Genomic DNA, 26,095 nt, shown 5'->3' on the forward strand with positions numbered 1-26,095 from the left:
ATATTTATTATTTACTATGGAGATTATAGTTGGGATTAGAAGTGGAAATGTCTCGTGAAGCAACAATAAATCACCAAAATTGTTTATACGCGTTAATAAACAGATTTTAAGTTAAATGAAAACACATTTTTTTTCATACATCGCTCATGTCGTTGAGAGGGGAAGTGTGAGAGCATGTCTAAATACACTTTTTTTCAAACCTCGGTCTCATGCAGCACGGGGCGGTGGGACACTCGACCCCCTGGCAGCGGTGTTGTTGGAATTACCTTCACATGACAAATCAAGACCCTATCTGGGAAAATAATCAGGTCCCCGCTGCTCTCGGCGTGAAAAACCCCATTAGAGAACAACACTCTCACTGTTAATTACCGCAATGGCCTTTTGTGCGCTGGCAGAGACTGTATAACACAACAAACCGACAAAATCAACACTTTCTCAACTGGTAAACGATTTAGGGAGTTTGGCGCGGTGAGAAGTTTGGCACCTTTTGTTGTTGTTGACTTTGTGGAGCAGAGAGAGATGTTTCGCCACAAAATATGTGACCTTTTTTTGTAATTTTTTAAATGTTTATTATCATGCACGGGTTTTTTGTTAGGTTTACTTTTGGTATAGTTAAGGCTAAAAGTTTGAACGATAGACGTGGTAAAATGGGATTTTAATTAAACCGTTACGTAAGAAAACATCAGTAACACGCACTGGACAGCTGACTCAAGATTGATTACAAGGCAGTGCTACATGGTGAATAAAATGGTTGGTAAAATGTGACCTTCAGTCTTTGCAAAGAGGGCAAAACAATATATAAGAAATTATATTTTCAGAAAAAACATGAATTGTTATTTAATGTCTAAACTGGTGCGTCTTATCCTAGAATCAGTTCAGGCCTACACACATAATTTCTTGCATCTTAAAGATCCTCCCACATATGTTTTAAGACATATAAACAGACTCTGCTTTTAATAACGTGTCTAAAATGTTTTTTTTTACCTTTAGAAAATCTCAGTTACTCAATAAAACATTCTTACATATTCTACTTCTTTCTCATTGAAAACGCAGAGTCTATAAATATGCAAATATTGTTCATTTCAAAAGTTGCGTGTACTTTACATACATCATCCTTCAGAGTGGAGGTCAAACATCCAAGTGGAGTAACAATAAGCACAACACTTTTTTTTCTTTTTGAGCGCAGTAGGACTTTAAATCCCCTCAATCCTCCTCATGAAGATTTACATGAGAACTTAAAATATATAAAGTCCATTTAAAAGATAAACCTGAAAGTGTATGTTTACATATCTCTACCGAATATGCAACACACGTTCAACACAATTTAACTCTGTAAAGCTACTCTTTTACTATATATTAACCGCAGTTTTATCATGTCTGGACGCGCAAGATTTGATTTTCAATGGGACACTAATGTAGCCTACTTTTAAGTATCACAACAACCGCTCCTGTCAGTCAAACCCATCCTAATCGACCGCCGTCCAATCAGAGAGCTGCTTACTTTTTACCAGACTTTTGGGGCCAATCGCGACCGGCCCTTTATCTCCCACCGCTCCCGCTGAGGGGAGGGGATGTGACCTTATTTGGCAGTTATGACCGTATATGGAGCGCCGCCAGGGGGGGCAGCTGTACGAGGAAGACTGCTAGTGACACTTTCCCCAAATTGTAGCTTTGACTCCGAAAGACTGGACAGACAGTAGAAGGGTGAAGCGATACACTCGAGCGCCAAAGAGCGTCCTGCGCGTAAACTGTCTCTGCTTCAGCTCGCCTACACGGACGATCATTCAAAACAGCTCCGAGGATATTTAGGTTGTGTGCTGGGTAAATAAATATAAATATCGGAGCGCACACTGACGTCGCTTTCCAAAACCTCACCGCGGCGCGCAAGAACAAGAGGATTGCCTACTCCTCGGGACTGCGCTTTATATCGTTTCCAAGAGCTTGATGGGACTAAATAAACCATTCACCGAAGAACGTGAAATGTGGTCAGTATTAAATCGATCTTGTCATTCAAGAGGCTGAATTTATCTTGATTTTTCCACATTTTCAGTATTGAGCGTGGTGTAGACTGGAGCGACCTGCTTAGAGGCGAAATATTGTTGTCTGTTATTTTCAGCGTTGTTTACCCTCTTACAAATTCTAGAGGCAAGCAAATAGTCAGACAACATTTGATTTTTCCAGTCTACACACTGTCGCATTGGACTGACTTTTCCAAGAGGTCTCACTCTGAAGAACAACGTGTTTATGGATTGCTGCGCAGCAAGGAGCACCGGGAGTTGTAGGCTACGCTCTAATTCATCGATCATGATGATTCCTCGCTGTTGCTGTAAACTTTGATAGATGTTTACAGAAAGAACTCAGTAATATAGAAAAAACGGTTTAAATATAAGCTCAGAGAAGCTTAGATTGACCTCTGGAGGAAGTGGGAAGCGCCTCTTCGCCCTCCCTTGTTTTTTTCTCCCCAAGACGTCAGGACGGATCCCTATCACTCTCTGACTCTCCTTCTGTGATTTAAACAAAGACCAAAGTGTTTGGGGATAGCATGGCAATGGTAGTAAACCAGTGGCCAGAGAACATTTCTGCAGATCCGGGGTCCCAGCTCCAGATTTGCGGACAGGAGCCCGGCGGGGCACCGGGGACTCCCAACGGTTCCACCCCGGGGAACGACACACTTTCCGGGGACAAGATCCCCAATGTGGACTGCATGGTGTGCGGGGACAAGTCCAGTGGAAAGCATTACGGTCAGTTCACCTGCGAGGGATGCAAAAGCTTCTTTAAGCGCTCAGTGAGGCGGAACCTCACTTACACCTGCCGGGGGAACCGAGACTGTCCCATCGACCAGCACCACCGGAACCAGTGTCAGTACTGCCGACTGAAGAAGTGCCTCAAAGTCGGTATGAGGAGAGAAGGTAAGGCCGGGACTGTCCTCTGTTGGTGTGTGATGGATGTCAATGTGAGCAAGTGGCACCAGATACATTTGTTTACAAAATGTGTTGCTGTGCGTAAAGTTGTGCGTAATGTCGTTCACTGTAAAATATCAATCAAAAACACCAACTGTAAAAGATTTTACAGTTTTAAAACAAGTGCCTCTAAACATTTGCTGATGTTCTTGTTTTCAGTGTAGTTCTACTTGGTTCACGAATTTAAAAAAACAAAACAAAACAACATCTTTGCAACAAAGAGTGAAGCAGATTATGACAAGAAAACATAATTTAAGAAAATTCTGGACATAAACTGATTTGGATTGAAGAGGTTATTTCACCACATGGACAGATTTCCTCTACTACTACATTTCAAGACGAAACGCAATACTCTTTCACTTTGACATGTGAGATGACGGATTACAAACTACCAACGACAAAAGCCCCAATGAGATATTTTGTGCGTAAACCTCTGCGTCATGTAGTGAAATGCCTGTTGATCTGTGCGTCTATATTTAACCTTTCTACCAGCCACTGTTGTTATGGGTAAATAATCAGTCACCACCTGCGGCACCACAATGCTTATTTCACATTCATTTACCAAATCTAAACCGTTCATCCCATTGCTGCTCTGCAAAATCCCTCTTTTGTAGTTCAGTTTTAATTATGCTGTTTGCTCACCGACACCCAGAGCCGCTATAAGAGGATGCCGCTACATTTGTTGTATTGTGTTGGATTAACAACGGGTCAGTTAGTGCCAAAGAGGAGCAGTGGAAACGTGTTGGTGAAGAGGAGCGCTTCCTTATTAATCATCATTCAGCAACGACACCCCGGTCATTAGAGATGCGATGGTACATAGTTTCTAATGTGAACCAAATGAACCCAAAATATTGTTTTCCTAAGTATTGTTTTGACAGCGTGACTAATGGGTTACATTTTTTTGTTGTTTTGGTTTATGTGAGTTGGCTTGGATTACTGAACTCCAACCATCAAGACATAAATTTAGAGGTGACAGTTTATAGGATCAAAGGCAGTATGGGGCGCTTGTGTCTACATGATTTTTGGTATAATCTCTTCAGAAAATGAATAAAAATGCCAAGAGCAGCAGCATGTACTCCACAAACTATGCTCGCACCTTTCTGAACAGAGAACAGGTGAGCCACATGCAAAAAGGCTTTAACTGTCTCGTGGGAGCAAATAAAAGTGCAACGTTTCACCAAATTATGACCTTAGATGTCACCAAAAGTCTGAATCTTTAATGATGTCACACTTCGCCCCTTTTATTTTCCCTCTCAGAGGACGGATTAGGGGTCAGCAGCAGCATCCCTGCTCAAGGACACCTCGGCAGGGGGACACTGAAGGACAGACAGTGACTCCACAACGGCCCAGCCGTCCTTTGTTCTCTGCCTGAGCCAAACTACTATAAATGCAGAGATGGTGGAAATACCCGTCCTTAGAGCCTGAGATGAGATGATCCCTCAAGGGTTCCCGCTAGCGCACCGCTATGCCTCTCTCTCTCACTGTGTGTGTGTGTGTGTGTGTGTGTGTGTGTGTGTGTGCGTGTATGAATGTGTGCGCATTGTACACACAGTCTTACCTCATGTAAAATACCCGCAAGCCACACCAACTCGGTCATGCTCCTTTCCGACTGAATGAACCCGAGGAAATCGCCTGACGCGCTGCAGCGTGTTTACTGCAAAAAAAATCCATCTGATAAAGTTTGGTAGTGAGACTAAAAATTAAAGTTTGAATTTTAGTGTTTTAACAGGTGAAAAGATGTCAGCAGAGGAGAAAACATTCAATGCAAATCAACTCATCTCAGTTGTCTTTTTTTTTTGGGAGGTAAATCAACACTACATTGAAATGAAATTCCTGAAAAGTTAATTTGCATGCACCGCCAGTGGTAAATCATTTAACTTCTTAAAACTAAAACTAACTAAAGTAAATGCTTTATTTAAATTGACATTTTTTTTGCAGTGCCAACCTGACAGCTCTGAGACGTTAGAAAGCTTATAGTCCTGAAGGATTGCGTCAGAAGGAATTAGTTTTTGCCATTTAGATGAGATAACATCATGATGTTGTGCATATAGGCTGTAAACTAGTCTACAAAGCAAAAAAAGATTCATTTTAACAAGTAATTTGTCTCTTGACATCAAGTTAAATTGTTTACTTTTCCTTTCAACTCAATTTCAGTTAATTCCAAAAGTTTTTTTTTAAAGTGAGTGGCTCGTTAAAATAAGACCAAATAAGAGGGAGGAAGAAAATTCTTAAATCTGAGTTGAAAAGATGGTAAATTATCTCCAGAATATTTTAAGAAAAATGAAGGTTTTAAGAGTCATCATGTGATGACTACCTGATATAAACAGTGTTTTTGCAGCGCAGGCTTAGAGTTCTGCGCAAAACGCTTAAATGTGGAGCAGGACAATTTACATTGGTTGAGCTCATCTGTTAGTGCATGTGAGGTCAGCGGGATTAAACGGTGTCCTTAAATCCTCTTTGTCGACTGACTCCTGTTTATCAGTGATCATTTGTCTACTTAGGGACATTTTTTTGTTGTTGTTGAGACACATGCACTGTCTTGCTGCAACTTCAGACGTTGGATCAGTAGATCTAAAAATCAGAATTAAAAATGAGAAATGTCATAAGTAGTGAGCTGAAAGTCATAATTTTAGCATGAATGATATGTATTTTGACTTGTTTCAAATTAATTTAATCACAGTTGATATTTTCAAGTGGTAAAAAAAAACAAGGCAGATGCTGTAAACTCTCTACAAGGACATATTTGTCTGATTTTATTTTTAAAATACATCCTGGCATCTTTATTTTATCATAACATCTACAGTAAATTAAACTCTCCTGCATCCTAGAATTCAAAAATTGAGGGTGTCAACCAAAAAGCAGCAGGACTGTTAGAGCACACAACTGCTATCATTGTCCCCAGAGGTCATACATAAGTCATATTTCCTCTACATTGTTCAACAGGTTCACCTAAGGTTGTCAAGGGGACACGATGTTTGTTCTCAGTTACGATCCAGGTGAAATATGCGTTTGATGTTCCCTCGATACGTCTTCAAAAGTTTTGAGATAGTGAGAATAAGTGAAAATGCAAGTCATTTAGCGAAAAGAGTTTGTCATGTTTTGGCATTTAGAAACCTTTTTACATGTTCCAGCACTGCATAGAGGTCATAAGGTAATTCACATCCTGACAGAGTAAGAACAAAACCTGAGGGAAAGTCCTGGAAGATGGAACAACTTATTTTATTATGATTATTTGTAAGTGTTGACGGGTTTTGTTCACAGATGAGGGGTATAAACCTGTCAGGCTGTGTGAAGATTATGTTTTTGGATAACTGAGCCTTTGCTGTTGATAACCTCAGTTTGCATCATCTGATCTATAACTCCATCATTTCCTCATCGATAAAATTAGCGAGATAAAGTTTGGTTTCGGTTATAAAAAATTACAGCATCCTTCAATATCACTAACACTGCTGCAGGACTTTTCTGTTACGACTAAATTAATAATCTCCTGCCTGTGAAGACATGCTAAAAGTTTCATGAGTGGACCGCTTCAGGTTTAGAGGATTTTCGCTTTCAACTGTGTGTTTCTTTTTGTTTCCAAAGGGGACGTTTGACCTCTTTCGGTAGACTGCTGTGTAGGACATAATATCATTTGTTGGAGACTTTTATCCGGAGCACCTTTCAGCACCGTGACAGTAAACATTTCTGCGCCAGCCTCAGTGGGAATCAAACCCTTAAAACCTTGGCAGCGTTAGTGTCATTGTCTAACCACGCAGCTACACAAAAAACCTCCACTTGTTTCTCTGTCAGTGTAGTTTCTAGACTGAATAGGAAGCGGAGCGGCAAAGAGAATCGGCCTGACAGTTCCTTTGAACTGGAGTGAATGTTTTAATTTTGAAACACCCCACAAGGACGAGCTACCGACTTCACTGAGAACACAAAGACGTGTGGTAGTTTACTGCTGATTAATGCATGCATCCATGACGATAATGTCTGTTGTGAACGTCTTGAATCTGACGCCTGGGCAGCTGTGTGCACGTCACACACACACACACACACAGACACGCTAGTAGAGTTAATAGAGTGCACTGGAAATAAATTGTCTGAACAACCATTTGTAGCACAGGAATCTGTAATACCCAAACACTAACATGCACAGCGGGATGTGCTGCTTCCTCCTCTGACCCATATTGCACTCCGACAAAACAGCAGCGGAAAATATAGGTCAACCAAAACTAAAACATTAATAACAGAAAGGCTCAAGTCATAGTCCAAATGTGTGAACTGGCTGGGGCCTCACCAGTGGGTAAATACCCCACAGGAGCACTAAAAGTGTAACAGACAGTGTATTGACTAATCCATACTCCACAGTGGGCTTGTAACAGCGGGCAATTTAACACCAAAAAACTGCAGTCTGGTCCCCTTTGGCTCTGAAATCCTTCGCTTATCCCAGTAATTTAACTATTGACAAATTCAAATACTTAACCCTTGTCACCACACTAGCAGGCTAAGTCATTATCAGAGGCCTCTTAGATGGAAATGGCTCCCATTGACATATCGCTCAGTGCTACCCAGCCTCCATTAATGTAATACATCGGAGCCCGTGAGTTATCCTCAAGGCTAACTTGAATATTGCAGAAAGGCATGTGGGTGAATAGATGAACGATGCTGATTTTAATGCGTTTAGACACATCAAGGTGAGGAGGCTGTACAACATATTATGACCTCCTCCCTATAAAGACATTTTTAATGCTTTTTTTTCCCCCTGCACATCCTACATCAGGGAATGTAAATGTGACCTTCAGGTGCATTCAGTCAACCCCTCTTAACATACCAACTCTGGAGTGTTTTGCTTGTGACTTTAAGTAGCTCAACCTGTTTTTGTGTGTCACTCGGGTCACTTGTAAGAACATACAGAGTTGACACAGAGGTACAGAATTTGTCAGTCACTGTCAGGAACATTTAACCCCATGTGTCTTTCCTCCACTCCAGCACTGTGGGGAGTCCAGGCACATGTATATTTTAGGCATTTAGCTGATGATCTTATCCATGCTCACTCATTGGAAATGTAGTAGTGCAGAAGGAAAATGAGCACAAGAAGACATAAAGCACTCATAACAGCTGCAACAAACTTTTCTTGTTTGTCCCCATTTGGAATCAAGCAAAAAAAATTTATAAAATTTTGTATTTACATTTTGATAAAGATGGAATATTGGCCAGTCGTTTCCTCCACGTCTGATATTACGGACTTTCCTCCTTGACCACACGAATCATTAAAGAGTCACCGAAATTCCCCCACTTTCCCACTTAACCCCTGGTGGTATTTAGCCACGCAGATACTGTTGTTTTGGTTTAATTTGCTCAAGTCTGGAGGTCTGCCATTGACATTCCTGCTCTTGCCTCAAGACAATAGAAACTATGTGCATGGCTAGATAACACTAGGTGTACTCGGAAAATATGTTATTATTTTGCCAAAAAGAATTCATTGTTTCACCCCAGAATTTTGTTCCTGTCTGGTGGAAAAGCTGCTGAAATAGCATGATATGAAGCTAAAACATTTAATCATAGTACGGACCAATGATGTGTCATGAATAGTCTATTAATATGTCGTGTAGTAACATTGTTGTAACATCATTTTACATGTTTTATATCTAAACATCAGGAGGTCCCAGGCAGTTGCCCACCTTGCCTAATGGTAAAGTCCGCCCCTGCATGCAGGTTGGTTTGCAGCTGTATGGTTTGATTCTTAAAAAAAGGCATTTTGCAGCTGACTTTTTCAAGAGGAATTTTTCTACACTTTGAGCACCAGAAACAAAAATCCATTCACCTCTTCTGTATCAGCATGGCAGCAGAAGTCTCAGTCGCAGATACCTCATAATCTCAAACAAAATGAAACCAAAACTAAAGGCATGACCAGATACCATTGGGGATAAATGGGAAGACATGTTTTGGGTGAATTGTTCCTTTAAATAATATTAAGTAAAGTTGTCTTTGTGTGTACTGTGTGATGATAATACTAGCTGAAGAAATAGAAGAGAGCCAGGCAATGACCTGTTTAAAAACATATGTACATGCAGCTTGATGCATATGTGTCTTCTCCAAAAGCTAATCTCACAGGAATGACATGAAGTTAGTGGTGGGGGGGGGGGCTGTAAGTGTAAATAAGGATAAATAAAGGATAAATAAATAAGGATAGCGTGAATCAGAGTCACTGAGTACAGGGTGAATTTGGTTTACTAATTAATTCAGGAACTGCCTCATCAAAGTCTCAAAGAGAGACTGAGGCAACAGCATCCACACAGCAAAAGCTATCAAACTTCCTCACACAATGCTGCTTCCTCCTCCTCCTCCTCCTCCTCTTCTGCCCTCCATGTCTCTGTCTCTCTCTGTCTGTGTCACTGTTTTCCTTCCCTGCTCCTGCACTGCCTCCGGTTTTCTGCGCTCTTGTTCTGTTGTGTCTTTCACGTTCGCTGCATACCTCCACTCTTTCATGTTCGGCACACAACTGGGGATGGAGTCGGTCCTCGTTCGGCGTGCAGATGGTTTGTTCTCAGTTCTCTCTCAGTAGATGAGAAGAAAGAGTGTTTTAAGTTTGTCATGCGCGGCACTTTTATATGAACAAATATCCATTTTGATACGCTCTGTCTCTCTGACTGATTTACACACACACAATATTAATTCAATGCATACAGAGTTAAGGAAGGCCTGCAATTTCCCTCAATGGTACTCAACAATTTGCAGCAGCCTTGAAATTTTAAGTGTCAATATTTTTCTATGAACAATGGATCACATGGCTACAAGAAATCTGAAAGGTGCCACTCGTAGTGACAAACTTCCAGATGATTATCAGCTGAATGCAGTTCCCCTCAACTCTATGGAGCTTCATTATCGACTTAAAGGTCATTGTTTTGGTTTTCTGGCTGCAACTTTATTGTTTCGGTTCAGTGACGCGGCTCTCCTAGTGTCGTTTTCGGCTGCAGCAGGCACTGAAATCGATAACACGCTACTTTCCCAGCACCAAACAACAGAAAGACAAAGTTAGCACCTAGCTGATGAACATAGTCGAGCATATAGCAGCCAAAGAGCAAGATTACAAGTTAGTGGAGACCAAAACCAGACGTAGAAGGTGAGAATATCGGAGTAACATTCATCAGGTGAACAGAAACATGACTCCAAATAAATGCTAATGTTGCTCCATATCTGCTGGATGTGTAAATAGGCAAGTGTTTGCTAAAAAGGTGATAATATGTCAGAGTTGTGTTTACAGCTTTTTTTCCACTGCCCCTGAGTGGCCCAAAAAAAAAAGCACAACTGCACTATTATTCACTCACTTTACAACAGTACGAAGATGTATCGTGAGAATTTTCATGTTTTTTTTCTGGCAGCAGAAAATGTTTCTGTAGAATAAGTAGAAAAATAACTAGAGGCTGTTCTTGCACAACAGCACACAGTGGGACAAATACTGTGGACCATGGACTCTCAGTCCGCAGTATCTGTACATGTTATATCCATTTCATAGAAAAAAAGTACAAAACCATTAGCTAAATAATTAAAGCTTATAAAATAATAAAAACATAAGATTTTAAGGTGTCATGGCAATTTCCTTGTTATTCAACAAAAGCAAAGAACTTTTTTTCCATTAAGTAACATCACTGTCGTCTCTGTCTGCCAGTCTCTTTATCTCTAACTCTCTCCTGGTTTACACATTAGCTCCTCTCTCTCCTATCTCACTCTCTTTGGAGCATTGCCCTGCCGCAGAGCAGTGACCTGCAGGTTAAGGTTCAGGGCCAAAATAAAACTGAGCCACATGGATATTACCTCGGTGTCACATCACACGCTGACCTCTGAGTTAGATCACACCCATGTATACATCTACAGTATATGCACACACACACACACATATATAGAGACACTGGCAGAACACGATATCTCTCCTTTACCTCCAAAAATGTCTTTTCAGCAGATGAGACTTTTAGCTTTTTAGCTTGACAGTGTGTTTGATGGCTGCAGATTTTTCTAATCTTGTAAATGTCCCTCATACATACACACATACACACACACACACACACACATACACACACGCAGTTGAGCTGTGGCACTATTTGACATGGACACACATCAGACGTAGGTTCATGTGAGGTAACGTGTTTATTTTTCGTTCGCCAGTGGAAGCTTTAGAAATGGAAAAGCTACTTATTAAACGCAACTATTAGACTGAGCCGAATCTATAATGCGTCTGTGTCGCCCCGGCACTGTGACCTTTTAGTCCAAATGTTGATAGGCCTTAATTGTATTTAGCTGCTGTAATTCCACTAACAGTCTGACCCAGAGGCTAATCCAGGGCAGCCAGGCAGCGAACCATGCACTCTGCCAGCTGCCATTTGCTGAAGTGGCATTTTAAAAGTCGCAGCTGAAATCTCCCATGGTACCTCTGTCTGCATGCACTTTCCTCCTCTCCCACTTTCCCGTGCCCTAATTTCATGTCCCAGCTACATGAGATGCTATTTAGTTTTTTTGTTGTTGTGCTTTTTATGCCCTCAGTTGGGTATCAGAATATATATAAGAATATTTTTTGTATATCTTACATATATATATATCTTAAATAAAGTTTTCTAGCTTTTTTTTTACCGTATTGTCAGATGACGCGCTCAGTCAATTACATTAAACTAAGGCACAGTGTACCAATTAAAAAGCAGGAAGCAGATTATGGCAGACACCCAAATCTGACTTTATGCTCTCATCCCCCTTTTATTCTCCATCTCTCTGTCTCTGACCCTGGTTTCCTTTTTTTCTCTTATCCTCAGGCATCTGTTTGCTTTCTCTCTCTGTCTCTCTCTTCCTCTCTCTCTCTCTCTTCCTCTCTCTCTCTCTGTCTGTCTGTCTAATCTAATCTCATTTCTGTCTCTCTCACTCTCTCCCTCGCTGCCCTCCCTTACGTCAAGATACTGCGTCTCTCTGTCTCTACACTTGTCTCTCTTTCTCTATTCCTTTGGACCTTTCCATAATCACCCCTCTCTCCTTCTCTGTCTCTCCGTTTCTGTCTCTCTGTTCGTCAGTCTCGTCAGCCAGCTGTAGGCGAGGAAAAACAGAGAGCGATGTGTCTCAGTCAGACGTACTCAAGTGCTCTGCCTCTCAGCCACGAGTGACCCCCACAATGAGGCTTTTGAAAAGTCAAGTGGATCAAGTAGATTTGCCACCATCTGCAGGATTAACCACTAATCAATATGAGAGCAGATTAATAACCGTGAATTCACAAAATCAGAGACATGACAAGCAGCGGGGTCCCAACAGGTCGTGGAATTTGTGCAATGTTATTGGATCTTAATGAATTTGATTAATTCCACATTGAAGTCAGGGTCAATGTGTTTTACAACTTGCTCAATGCATTAGTAAGACGCCCAAAAATAGTTTTTGGTGAGCTAAAATACATTAACAAGCCAGGACAGGATGACAGTTTTAGGTCATGGCAGTGCTCTGACTTAGATATGGACAGTCAGGGAAGTCTTTCACAAGCCTGCATTACAATAACATTACTGACTGGCAGCAAGAGCACTGTATGATTTAGCAGTCTTTCACATCACACTCAAGGCAAACCTCCGAGTGCTGTGACTGAAAACATATTTGGCCAGATAATCTTTGTGGAAATTGCGACGCCTTGTTCCTCGGACCACTTTCACCCCTGCTCCTCAAAGCTGTGTTTTATTTCCCTTCGTTTGTGAAAATCCCGCAAAGACAGACACGTGTGGCTAATCTGACAGCCGTTCTCTGCAAAGCAAGACAAGAGCTGTTGGAGAAGGACAAGGAATGTCCCATTGTGCAACCTTGTCTTTGTGACAGGCAACACCTCTGAGCTCAGCCCAGCGAGACTGCGCTGTTTGCCAAAGGAGACTACATTCTTTTCCGGGAACACGGGTTGACACAAGTTCACAGGGAAAACTAGTATTTTGAGGTCAACAACAGGTTTTGTGCAGAGGTGGGTTTTTTTTTTTTTTTTTCTGCGCAGAGGACAGGCTAGAATTAAAGGCATTTTTTATAACACTCTTGAGTGATCTGACCTCTCGTTTCTCAGACGCACCGTGGTACGTTCAATTGACACAGCTGCTGTGTCTGAGGTGACAGGTGATGCGAAGTTGAAAAGCATTTTCCAAACCCCTCCTCCTCCCTTTTCTTTCACCCCTCTCTCCACCTCTTACCTCCACCTGTCTCTTTATGTAAACCACCGCTCTCTATCTGAAGCCTCATCTCAGGCTATATTCAAACATATTGAACTGTGCACCTTTTTTTTTTTTCTCTTTACCTCTCCCCTCTCTCTCTCTCTCTGCTCTCAATCTCCCTTTTCTCAACTTATCAGCTCTCACTCTCTCCTTCTCCAACCTTATCTCGCCATTTCACCCTTTTACCTCATTTTTTTTCCTCACGTGGCCCCCCCTTTGCATTTTCATTGCCTCTCTTGCCTTTCTCTCTCTCCCCTGTCCCCCCTTCTCTCTCTCTCTCTCTCTCTCTCTCTCTCTCTCTCTCTCTGTGTAATAGTAGATGGAGTTATTAGTCAGACAGTGGGGATGACTGAACAGGTGTTTTCCAAATGGGCCTTTGAGCACTCGCCGCATCATCATCGCTTTGCACAGAGGGTTGTGTGTGTGTGTGTGTGTGTGTGTGTGTGTGTGTGTGTGTGTGTGTGTGTGTGTGTGTGTGTGTGCTTGTGTGTGTGTGTGTACAAGAGCATGGCCTCTGTGTGCCCTTTTCGCCTCAGGCTGAGCCATTTGCCAGCAGAGGGAGGAGGGGAGATGTTACCGTATGTATTCATGTGTGGAATGCCTATGTGTCTATGCATATGTGGGCGCATAACATATGTAGGTGTGAAGAAGTGTTATATCTTTACCAGCTGCTGCTTGTCATTACTCATTGATGCACAACAGCAGTGGAGAATGGCCTTGGCCTGGCCACTTTCCACTGCTCCACTGAAAAGACAAGCGCTGACAAATTTAGGAGTCACAGAAATGTTCTTGTCTCTACACTTTTCACCCCTTCGCCCCCATTCTGCAGCCCACCCACCCGACACATTTGACATGCCCAATTTGCTTCTTTCTTTTCTGTCTTCGTCTCCTCTTCCTTTCTATTTCTCCTGCAGGCTTTCTCTTTTCATGCATGCCGTGCAGGGACCATTTGGATTTGGACCAGGTTTAGGTGTATTGCATAATGTTACAGCAGGCCTCATAAATCATAAGTTTAATAGCAACCTAGTGACAGAAATTTACTGTCTGTTAAAAGTTGTCAGCTGGAGTGAGATGAAGACATGTGCGAAGAAAAGAAAAAGACAGAAACACTGGGAAATGTCACAAATTCATGAATTAAATATTCAAATTTATGCAGCTGAATTCTGACCCTCACCCTGTCTTGTTTTCAATCAGCTGTACAACGAGGACGTACATCAAACTCCCAGAGCAGCCCAGGACAGTACCTGACCAATGGCACCGACCCGTACAACGGCCAGCCCTACCTATCCGGCTTCATTTCTCTGCTGCTGCGTGCAGAGCCTTACCCCACGTCTCGCTACGGGGCCCAGTGCATGCAGGGAAACAACCTGATGGGCATCGAGAACATCTGCGAGCTGGCGGCCAGGCTTCTGTTCAGCGCTGTTGAGTGGGCAAAGAACATCCCTTTCTTCCCTGATCTGCAGCTCATGGATCAGGTGAGTCTTTGCCACTTTGATGCCTAACTAGAATTTACATTACACTGAGAAAATACCCAACCAGCAACTCTTTAATAAAGGATGCAAAGAAAAAATAGAGAGACAGAAACGTAAACAGCAAACAATACTGTGTGCCATTATTAAATTCTAACATCAGCCCAAAAACAGCACATTATATGCTGCACATAAATGTAATAAATAAATATATAACTGTATTATCTCACTCTTCAGCCCTAAGTCTACTTTTATAGGAAATGTAGGGGCAGGAAACTAAACATGAGGGCATAAGAAACAAGTCTTCAGCCACACTAGCAGCTCACTGGAGCTGTACTGACAGCATTGCTTCAAGCTAAATGCTAACATCAGCATGCTAGTACGCTCAAAGTGACAATGCTAACATGCTAATATTTACCCTTTTCACCATCTTGGTTTAGCCTGTTAGCATGCTAATACTTACTACTTAACATGGTATTATACTTGCCATTAATTTTGCAAGTATTTAGTCATGAACCAAAGTATTGGAAAATTTTAAATTTAGACCCGACGACGCCAGATGAGACGTCTTTCATCCATCCCATATTTCAGTCTGTAAATGGTGGACTGACAGCCCAACGTTGCCACCCGTAGAGCGAGGCCGCTAGTATGGCTAAAAATAATTGTTTTAATTGCGCCACTGAGTGAAAACCAAAGAATGAAATATTGTGGTTTTGTCAGCTATGATTTTTTTTTTTTTTGCGATTTCACAACATTTCAGCCTCTGCTTAAGATCTTTAAATGATAATTTCTTCGCTGTCATGTAAAAAGGAATCAGTTGTGTTTACTGTAAGCAAAGATATATCTTTCTCTCTCAGTAAGTGCTTCAGTATTGCACCATTGGTTCTCTGCTTTGTATAAACCTACTCTTGCACGGGTCATGTTAGGTTGCATACCTCAATAGTTTCAACTTGTGACTGCTGTTCCTCACATATAACTTTTTAAGGCTATTCCCCTCGGCAGTTTACATAATTTTGCAGTTTTATAAAGTATGATGTCTAATTTTCACAGATGATTTGGAGCTTTTTCTATTGCAATGGTGATTGCACAATTTATCTCATAGTGGACAAATAATGCTAACTGACGTTGAACTCTTTATGACCCTGTTTAGCTTTGCAATATGCTTTGACATCAGAGTTCAAATCCTTTTCCATGAAACATTTGCATTATTTTGTTAACAAGTATTCAGATCAGTATGTTTCCAGTAAGCATATTAAAACATATTCATTTGCTTTACACAGGTAACACAGGTTGTCACATCCTCTTGTAATCTTTATGACCTTTAAAACTGATAATAAATACTTCAACATATTGGCTCTTCCTTACAATCAATTTATGACAGTTACTGTATGTGCTCTCTGTTAGTTGTCTGCTGTGTGTTTGGTTTGTATAGCCTATGCTTCCTCCTTCCTGCAGATGAATTTGTGCATTCATTGAACCTCCTGTCCTGTTTGCATTTGCGGTAATCTCTGATAATGTGACCAAATGATGACCATCTCCATATGTGCTTTTTTTTATTGGATGTTCAAAGCATCTTGTGTGTTAGAAATAACATGTATGTGTTGCTATCAGATCACAGTTTGACTCATGTCAATGCCAGGTTTAAATGGAGTCTAAAGCCTTTTTGTAACGGTCACTTAGAGAGTGCAAGCCTCTGCAAATGTTGAACATTTCTTCAGCTCCCTGTTTTTATTACTTACTTAATACATTTTAAAAACATAATTCCTTTCAGATTTAAATTTAAATTGATTTTAAACACACCTTTATCGTAACCACACCTGTCATATTTGGAGCAGATTCTTTTTCTTCATATGTTAGCATTAAAAAACAACAATTGTCTCATAGTAAATATTCCAAATCTGCAAAAAAAAGCAACTAAGTGTCATGGAAATCCAATTTTTTGAGGTTTCCTGCTGACAGATGGACAAGAGTGAAAATAAATTCCTTCCTGTAATAACGACTCCATTCTTCCTACATCCTAGGTGGCGCTGCTGCGCATGTCATGGAGCGAGCTCTTCGTCCTCAACGCTGCCCAGTGCTCCATGCCTCTTCATGTGGCCCCTCTGCTGGCGGCGGCCGGCCTGCATGCCTCGCCCATGTCAGCCGAACGCGTGGTGGCCTTCATGGACCACATCCGTGTCTTCCAGGAGCAGGTGGAGAAGCTGAAGGCCCTGCAGGTCGACACGGCTGAATATTCCTGCCTCAAGTCCATTGTGCTCTTCACATCTGGTGAGTTTTGAATGAAGCGTGTGTGTACAGGGGAGAAGAGAGCAGTTTATTCAAGTCACAGGGGAAACTGCGTGAGATTTCAATGGTGCCTTGTTTCCGTAAAGTAAAGTTGAAACAGGATGTTAGAGCAGGATATAACTGGAGGGTGGTGGCTCGAGAGCGGGTGATCGAAAGTTTAAAAAATTTTTGCACAGAATCTTGAGCTGCTAGAAATTCATCACCCAAAAATGCAAGATCTAGTGGCTGATCGTTTGTACAGTTCTACTCATACCTGATTTGTATTCTGTTAAGCCAAAGCAAACTGATCCATGCTGTGTAAAAATGTTCTCTGTCTGGAGAGAAAGGCCACATTTTCATGTTTACTCAAAAATGTCTCATGGATTGGAACGTTAACAGATTGTATGGTAGATAAGTCAAGCAAAGTTTAATATGACAGACTGATATCACAACGAATCCTCAACCGGGCCAAAAAAAACAGGAAAAACTTGAATATTGGGGGAGAGACCAAAGGAGAGGAAATTCAGAGAGTGAATCCCGCCAGACAGCTGACAATGCAAATTGATGTTGCAGGGGAAAAAGTAGTTACAAAACATGTAAACAGATGTAACAGTTCATAGTAAAATAAAGCTTAATAATAGTATCATTATAAGTCCAATTTTGGTATAATAAATTGAATACAAGTTAAAAAAAAATCCTGTCCTTTCACTTGTTTTTTTTTTTCCTCTACACAATCTCAGACTCACAAAGCCTTTCTCCTGTGAGTAACTTTTGCTAAGGCAGACAGGGAAACATTACAGTAGCAGGTGGGTGAGCCGACTTCCGTTGGCACAGGATCATTCTGTTAATTGGTTTATACATGTCAACAGGGACACTTAATCATAGCATATCAAAGCTCATGTAAACAGCTTAACCTAAATTAGAGAAACGGCCAAAAGGAGGCAGAACTCCTGCAGATACAAATATTCCTTATTTATCAGGGTGAGATAGAGCCATTGAATGCAATAATAAATAATACATGTGAATAAATGCTATTTGGCTATTTTGTTGTTATCAAGTATCATTAGTATCTTCATTATATAATAACAATATGTTACTTGTATAGATATTAAGAACTCAAAAGGAAATTATAAATATTTCCTTACAGTATATTGCTGTTGCCATGTTGTACAAAGTTGTTGCTGTTACTAGGAGACATGAAAATACTCAGATCTATCCAGTAAGCTGTTTAAAAAAAGATTTAAGCTCAAAGCTAAATGATTAAAAATAAATAAAGAAAGAAAAAAACTAAATTAGATTCAGCGTGTTGGATTCTGTAACTGAAGCTCCTCTCAGACATTACCTCATTATTACTTAACTTACTTTTACGTCAAAATCATGACAGCAGTTTTAGTTGATCAATTGGACCTCCAGCTGTAACGTCTCCATAACACTTTCAAAAGTCTGAACTAAATGATGTCAGATTAAAAGATTCAGCTGCACAGGGGAGAAATCAAACGCACATCATGTATTATGTTATTGAGAGAAAAAATGTATTACTCAATAATTATCTCCTTCACATAAGAAAATACTCCAATAAACCAGCTAACACCATAAATTAGCCAATTTAAAGTTGTCAAAGTGGTTCTTCTCATGCCAGATCGGTGTTTAAAATTGTTTTTACCCCTTAAGGTGATTGAACCATCAATCTCCGTCTCTATATTTAATCATTCAAATAAGATCGAGACAGTTTTAGCTCAAAGAAACATTCCTTCCTTCTTTTGTGTTGAAATCCAGCTTACGGACACATGAAGCCAACATCAACTGTACTTAACCCACAACCTTTTCACCTCCACTGAGCCTGACCGAGATGTGACCTCTAACGCTGCAGCAGATATTGTCTCATTGGCTCCATATGTAAATGCTGCTGCTACAGTCTATGGTCCTCCCTCTAGTCAGTCATGGTCTCTGCCCTCCATGAATTTCACTGTAATTCGATCGCTCTCTCATAATAGGCTGTTATTGACCCTGTGAGGAGCTGCTCGTATCTCACTTAAATCACTTTTTCTTTTTTTTTTTTTGCTGGACTTGATGATGAGCTTTTACCTGAAGCTTTTATCTTTATCTTTAGGTGCTTCTTTGCTAAACTGATTGCACTAGATATTGATGACTGAGTTTCTGACGCCCGTGTAGTTCATTGTTCACAACGTTTTGTGAGAGACTGATAAAGAAAATGATTTCTTGATCTAAATTATAGCAAACAAACTACAGTAAACAGAGACTCATCAGATTAATTGATTAGTTGATAGACAGTAAATTTATTGGCAACTTTTTTGATAATCAACCAATTGTTTTAGTCTTTTTTATATAATATCTTTGGTTTTTGACTGTTGATCAGACAAAACAAAGATATTTGAAGATGTCACCATGGTATCTAAGAAGTTAAAATAGGCATTTTATAAAGAAAAAGTAACTGATAATGAAAACAGTTATTAGTTGCAATTCTAACATAGACACACATATGCTATCTGGGTCCACCTATCCGTATGTTTATCTCCTCCTAACAAAAAGGAAGCCAAGCAGCCATGATCTGCTAAAATTGCCTGTGACAGAAAAGGTTGACATTGCCTGTAATCTTATATTTTCAGATGATGGTAATTTCTTAGCTGAATTATACCACTCTCTTCATCATTGGCTCAGTATATTACAAAGAAAAGGCTTTTACGCTTTCATAGATTTGTCTTTTGACAGCTGTTTGTATCCGATGCTCTTTACAAAACCAGGAGACTTGAGCCTCACGCTCTTATGCTGCTGCATTATGTTTTCCCCACTGAGCTACAGATAAGATTGAATCAAAATATAACAGCTTTACATTTTGGGGAAACCCATGTGATAGTTTTGATACTGCTTATACACAAACCCTGTTGAGGTTTATCCCAACAGTCGCTAGACTCCAGTGCCAGCCAGAATACTGTCACATCTGGGATACTTCACTGAGAGATCATGCCTTGTGACCCAAGGGGAAACGGATGGTGAAGAAGCTAACACTGAGATGTCTCTTGTCCTTGTTTTTTTTTTTTTTTTATTGCATTCCCTCTTTTCTCTCTTGCACGGCTTGTCAGATTCATTCTGCATGTACCTAGCGTCTCTCCTCCGTGTATGTGGGTGGCTTTGGAGCCACCTCTGCCTTCTCTTCCTTGCTTTCATCAGCCATCTCTCCTTCATGATCCCATTTATTATTGAAACCAGTCATCCACCCCTCCTCCCTGAACGCTCCCAAAACCCAACCCCAAGCCCAGCCCAGGCCCCGGGACCCCTGCCCCCACTGCGGGAGTTGAATTATGTATGGTGGGTTTCAGTGAGACGAAGGATTCACCACAGCCCCGGCCATGACCTACATAACCCCTTTAGCCCTGAGCATCCCATGTGACTTCCTTGTATACGGGCAGATGTACCCACTTGTACACACGTCACAAAAAAAACTGCACATCTTGCCAAAAGACTCCTGAAGACAATACATTTAGTCAAACGTGCAGATATTAACAGAAATTTGAATGTAATGGAGACAGACATGCACACACGCACACACTAAACTGACCCGTTAATAAACCTGACTCTTGCAGACCCGGTAGGATGAGCTAACAAGCTCAGACAAACACCAATCGTCTCTCACCTCCCTCTGAGTCCCCTCCCTCCTCTCCCCCTGTGAAGCCTAGTCCCATCAAGCCACATCAGAGAACGGGCATCTCAGTCCTGCCACCCTGATCCCTCACCCCCACTGACCTGGTGTGTGCCCAAGGACCAGACAAAAGAACAGGGCGGTTGGCGTGGAAGGGTGCCGCCAGAGCTGTCGCTTCGACACGCGAAGTGGTTTCAGTCGCACAGATCCCAATCAGGCAGTGACTGCCTTGTCACGCAGAACCCAAAATGGCGGCCTAACAAAAAAAAGCTGTCCAGCCCCCCAACCCCACCCCCCCCCCAAGAGGAGGGAAATACAGCCAAAGTGGGAGCAATTATTCATCCAGAATGATGAGAATAGTGGCCACTGGGGGCGGGGAGGGTTTGACACGCTCGATTAAAATATGAGGTAAATTAAATTTTTTTGTTGTGCGGAACTGAGGCCCAGCAGGGCAGGGTTTACTCAGGGGACAGATCAAAGTGTGAGATGACAAAGGGGACCTACGATGCAAGGTGACAGGTTAAAACCTACGGGCCAGTGCTTTTAGACTAAAAGAATGCGCTTGAGAAGAAATTGCCCTCATCGAAACCCTGTCCACCAAATGAGGGTTCATTCAGGGGGCAGAGTCAAAGAGCACTCCCAGTGAATGTACAGTATGTGGCAGAGTACAGTAGAATGTGTCTTTGTTTTGAGTTCACACATCTCTGACCTCCTTCACTAAATCCCCCGTGTTCTCTCCTGCACATAGAGGGTGCGAAAAGTATCGCACACAATGTTACACACTCTCGCAGTTGTGCGAGACTCTTGCCAAGGCGGGGGGATGGTAGGAGGGGAGGTGTGAGGAGGTGGAAGACAGAACATGACTTCCAGCTGAGGGGAAAAGGAACGCGGTACTGTGCTGTGAACACAGACCACAGGGGTGTAGTAGATATGTATCTCTGCAGTGACAACCTCGATTGCCTTTAGTTTGAGTAAAATTTCTCTGACTTAAGGAATTTGAAAGAAACAAAATAATAACTGTCAGCTCTTTATTACATTTTATTACCCCTCTGTGTCATCTTTGTCATTCTCCTTGTCATTTCTTTAAGTCAACTAAATTTTATTATATAATCAGGTCAAGATTTCACCTTTAGCCATCCACATTGAGTGTGCAGAACATACAATATTGAAATTTAGAGTTTGAGTTCATGCAACATCCAAGCCGCAATATCTAACTGGTTAAAAATTGTTCTTCATGCAAATCAGCCAAAGCAATCTCAATCTGATAACATCCCAGTACAACAGACATGACAGTCATGCATGACAAATGGGAAGCGCTTCTTGGATATGGCAGCGGTGTAACACAAAACAGGTGCTCTTGTTGCATGGGTAGGCGATCAATTTACCCCCTTAAACATCAAGGCGCATCGTAGCCACTATAATAAAGGCATTTTAACTTTTGTACTTTGATGAAAACAGTGTGCAAAATTTGTTGTTTGTGCCATGTGGTGTGTCATAGAATAAGATTACTTATTCTACATCTAGGATGCTTCACAAGGCTTTAATGGAAATATTAAGATTCCAACATTTTTTGGCCTCTCTCACCAAGTTCAACCGTGTCTGTTTTGTGCTCAGTGACCCTTGATTATTGACATTCCTGATCCCGGAGGTCTGTCTCTGGCCCCCTCTTACTGATCTCCTTTGGTTAATGTTCAACATCTAGATAATTCACTTTGTCAAATCACAGCAGGAATTTAAGGCACCATGATCACCTAATTTGACTCACTCAAAATAGTTTGACTCCAGCATTAACCTGTCTACCCCTCATCATCTGCACCTCCCCACAGAGTCCTTTTGGACACCATCCATAATAAATACTTTTTTGATCCATTGATAAACTATAAATCTTTACATTCTCTCCCATCCCTCTAGATGCTATGGGGCTGTCAGATGTTGCCCACGTGGAGAGCATCCAGGAGAAGTCCCAGTGCGCTCTGGAGGAGTACGTAAGGAACCAGTACCCCAGCCAGCCAAACCGTTTCGGACGCCTCCTCCTCCGCCTGCCCTCACTGCGCATCGTCTCCTCTCCGGTCATTGAGCAGCTGTTTTTCGTGCGCCTGGTAGGCAAGACACCCATCGAGACACTGCTTCGTGACATGCTGCTCTCGGGCTCCAGCTACAATTGGCCTTACATGCCCACCGTGCAGCGTGAGCGGCCTATCTCCCTCCACTACAACGAGAACGGGCCCTGAGGTGGAGGGACAAGACGAAGGAGAAGCTGCGGGAGAAATTCAGGCTGAACATCCATCTGACTACTCATCTATTCATCCTTCCTTCCCTTCATTCTCTGCGTTCAACTTCTCAACTTTCCCAGAGGAAGCATCTCCCTCACCATTCCGCTCAAATACCCAGTCTGACGATGTAATACGTTATCGTCTCCGGTTACACAAGCCAGCCAAACATTCACCGTGGCCGATGCAGAGACTTGGTGGCCCGTTGCAGTCTACATTTGAGATGTGGCACGAGATGGACAGGTTGGTAGAACGGGTTATTGCGCAGTTCACCAGCAGGTCTGTTGGACTCACTTCAGATGTCAGTCTCAAACCCCGTGCAGGGGCAGCTAAGGACAAAACATTTACACCTTTACTGTCGGTGCTATGCCTACATTTACATAGGCTGTGTACAAGCATCCCAGTATGGCGAATACTGAGCAAGGGCTTTGCCAATAGGACTCTACAACCAAGAGCAAAGGGCCCGTTGTATATTTACCAATTTTTGAAAAGAAAACCAGAAGCCATTAAAAAAAAGACAAATGCCAAAATGTCTTGGACTTTTGCAGAGGACATGTTTTATTGTGTGTGTTTGTATTAGCACTGTTTATATGGAGAAAAACTCATGATTGTGTCCATATGTACAGCATATCATTGATTCATAGGCATCTATAGCATATTAGGGTTCAATGGGAAAAGCTCAGGTTCAAAGGGTGGGTAGAGAGACAGACATGCCAATATCAATATGAGAACAAAAAGACAAACCCAGCTAAATTTACACTTAACAGCAGACTGTGCCAAAGCGAAAAAAATGCATATTGTTTGGAATATTTTTGTGGTAGTGTTGGTGATGAAAAAATGTAATGTTTGGTTTGTCTATAATTTGACTATATAGGTCTCAGGGGAAGAGAAGGAATTTAAAAAAAAATACAAATAAAAGCTTAGGCACTTGCATTGTAAAGTAGTCAAAACCGACACTTATTCACTCCTTAAAATCACAGCACTGGTAGATTCTTGCTACCCTTACGCCATTCAATCGATCTACCTTTTTACTTATTCAAAAGGCCCATCATAACTCCTTACATAATGTTATCACAGGAGTGACACGATTCATCCCCATCATTGTTTTTTTAGTTATAATTGTCAAGAATGGACCTTTTGGACTTTGGGGTGGGAGGGGAGCATTTTACAAAACTAGCTGTACTTGCCTTAGAACAAAGATTTTGTCACTGAGCATTTATCTTATGACTGTGCCATAATCTCTTGTTACCTGTTATAACAGGTATTATGTCCTGTCAGGAGAGGAAATGAACTCACACAATGTAAAAATGATTGATGTGCACATTAAAGTCATAGAAATGTGATGCAAAATACAGAGATTTTTAACGCATCAATAGACAATGTCAAGAAAAACATCAGCACTTTCATTTTTTGGACCTCGCGCGAGTTCTTTTCCACTTCCTGATGATATTGTCATGTAGGGAAAACCCCCTCGACTCATGTCATTTGAGCTTATCGTACCGATACCGTAGAGAAATGTATCACTAACCTCTGAAAACCTCAGTCTATGTTACAATATTATCCCAGTTGGACTTATGACTGTGACTTAGCTTAGGACTGTTTTAAATTGTTTCGTTTTTTTTCTTCCCCTTGGTGGAAGCAAGTTTGATTTGACAACCTGTCTCACATTTCCAACATGGTACTGTGGTATCAAAATCAAGTATTGGTATTGGAAAAGCCATCTGGGACCTTAGAAAGCTGTCTGTTGATAAATGAATTCACAGAAAGTTTGAATGAGTTTGTTTTTATCCCCTCTACTTTTGTTTGGAAATATGGACTATCCATTAATTGAAATAAAATTCTGTTGTTCACAGTGAGTTTGTTCACAGTGAGTTTTCTGTTGTGTTTTACTGTCATATAATTAGAACTCATTGGGATTTTACACACAAAGTTCAGCTAACTCAACACGAGGAGTACAACTCAGCCTATGAAAACAGTCACATAATGTGTTCTGTGGCTATGGAGGGGCTGTCCAAAGTGTGACAAAGTAACCCTGATGATGTCATGGAGCCCAAGCCAAGTTATCCCTTGATGACATCATCTGGGTTATCTTCACCTGGGTTTGAGACTTTGAGAAGTTTGAACAGAAAGCCTGAGTTATAAACTGGACGTATAGAGATTGAAAGAAGTCGCCATTTAAGAGGCAGGGAAGATCTAATGAAAAAACGCTATTGAGTTGCATTTTGGGAAATGTAGGATCCAATGTTTTTGGTGCTTCACCTATACCAGTGACTATCTGAGTCTCTGCTGTTTTGACCAATCAGTTATTTTATACAACATTAACATTTTTAAAATGTTTAAAATGAGAACTTTAGTGCAACCATGTCTTTTAGAAATTATGTTTATATACAACTAAATTTTAACAGCAAATACATTTTGAAGGAAATGTAATGCCACCTGAACTTTTGTTAATTAACGTTGCAACAGCAAGTTGCAAAAATGTGCATACTGAATGTATGAGGGAAACGTATTTCTTTTTTTTTCTCCCACCTAAATATCCACTCTTGCGGTACAAGATCTGCTGGTTGTAACTACAGCATCATTTAATTTTTAATATGGTATGTTTAGGCACTGGCAACGCATGGTTAAGGTTCAAGTCAAGTCAAATTTTACTTATATTATCCCAATATCATAAATCACAAATTTGCCTCAGGGGGTTTTATAACTCGTACAGCATGCAAAATCCTCTAACCTTGGACCTTTCATTGGAATAAGAAAATAAACCCAAAAACCTCTTTAATGGGGAAAAAAGTCTAGAAAGGTTAGGGAAAGATCATGGTCTTCAACATAGATGTATTTTTAGGAGGTCGCGTTTTTTTGTGATGTTATTGACTTCATTGTGCTGCAGTTTGCATAATGATAATCTAGCACTATTATTGTTTTTTTAACATTTAAACAAAAGCATATAACAGTTTTTGCAAAATATACAAGAAATAGGTTTTAGCCAAGTTATTTAATTTTGCCACAATACCAAAAAAAACGTGTTTTACTTATCATTGAATGCATAATGTTCAAACCAGTAGGAAATGTTCTTCTGATTCTAATTGTCTGGAGTTGATCTGTGATGCAATCTTTAGATTATATTTGCCCATCTATCCATACAGTAGTAGCAGGGTATTTTCACATTTTAACCACTGACACCAATAAAACACTTCCACCTCAGACCGTTGAAGATAGATAGCTCTGCTGCTCATTTACAGATATTTCTTTTTCCAAAGAGCACTTTGATTCAATGGGGGAA

General features: G+C 41.0%; 1 protein-coding gene across 2 annotated transcripts; it reads left to right on the top strand.

The window, feature by feature from the left end:
* Positions 1 to 1,684: 1,684 nt before the first annotated feature.
* nr2f5 (nuclear receptor subfamily 2, group F, member 5) lies at positions 1,685 to 24,667 on the top strand. Of its 2 annotated transcripts, none has more exons than XM_042425197.1 (4): positions 1,685 to 2,909; positions 14,348 to 14,628; positions 16,644 to 16,890; positions 22,457 to 24,667. In XM_042425197.1, exons 1-4 carry the CDS (start codon positions 2,543 to 2,545, stop codon positions 22,774 to 22,776), a joined length of 1,215 nt encoding a protein of 404 aa, XP_042281131.1. In that variant the 5' UTR covers positions 1,685 to 2,542; the 3' UTR covers positions 22,777 to 24,667. The 2 variants fall into 2 exon arrangements, with proteins under 2 accessions (XP_042281131.1, XP_042281132.1); XM_042425198.1 differs by lacking the exon at positions 1,685 to 2,909 and adding an exon at positions 9,379 to 9,481.
* Positions 24,668 to 26,095: the final 1,428 nt, after the last annotated feature.

Source organism: Thunnus maccoyii, chromosome 10 (genome assembly GCF_910596095.1).
Source record: "Thunnus maccoyii chromosome 10, fThuMac1.1, whole genome shotgun sequence".
In the NCBI taxonomy this organism is placed as follows: domain Eukaryota; kingdom Metazoa; phylum Chordata; class Actinopteri; order Scombriformes; family Scombridae; genus Thunnus; species Thunnus maccoyii.

Excerpts from the sequence above, each read along its gene's own strand:
- nr2f5 (XM_042425197.1), top strand. The coding sequence starts at position 2,543 with ATGGCAATGGTAGTAAACCAGTGGCCAGAGAACATTTCTGCAGATCCG. Across the intron at positions 2,910-14,347 it reads AGTCGGTATGAGGAGAGAAG|CTGTACAACGAGGACGTACA; the intron begins GTAAGGCCGGGA and ends GTTTTCAATCAG. Across the intron at positions 14,629-16,643 it reads ATCTGCAGCTCATGGATCAG|GTGGCGCTGCTGCGCATGTC; the intron begins GTGAGTCTTTGC and ends CCTACATCCTAG.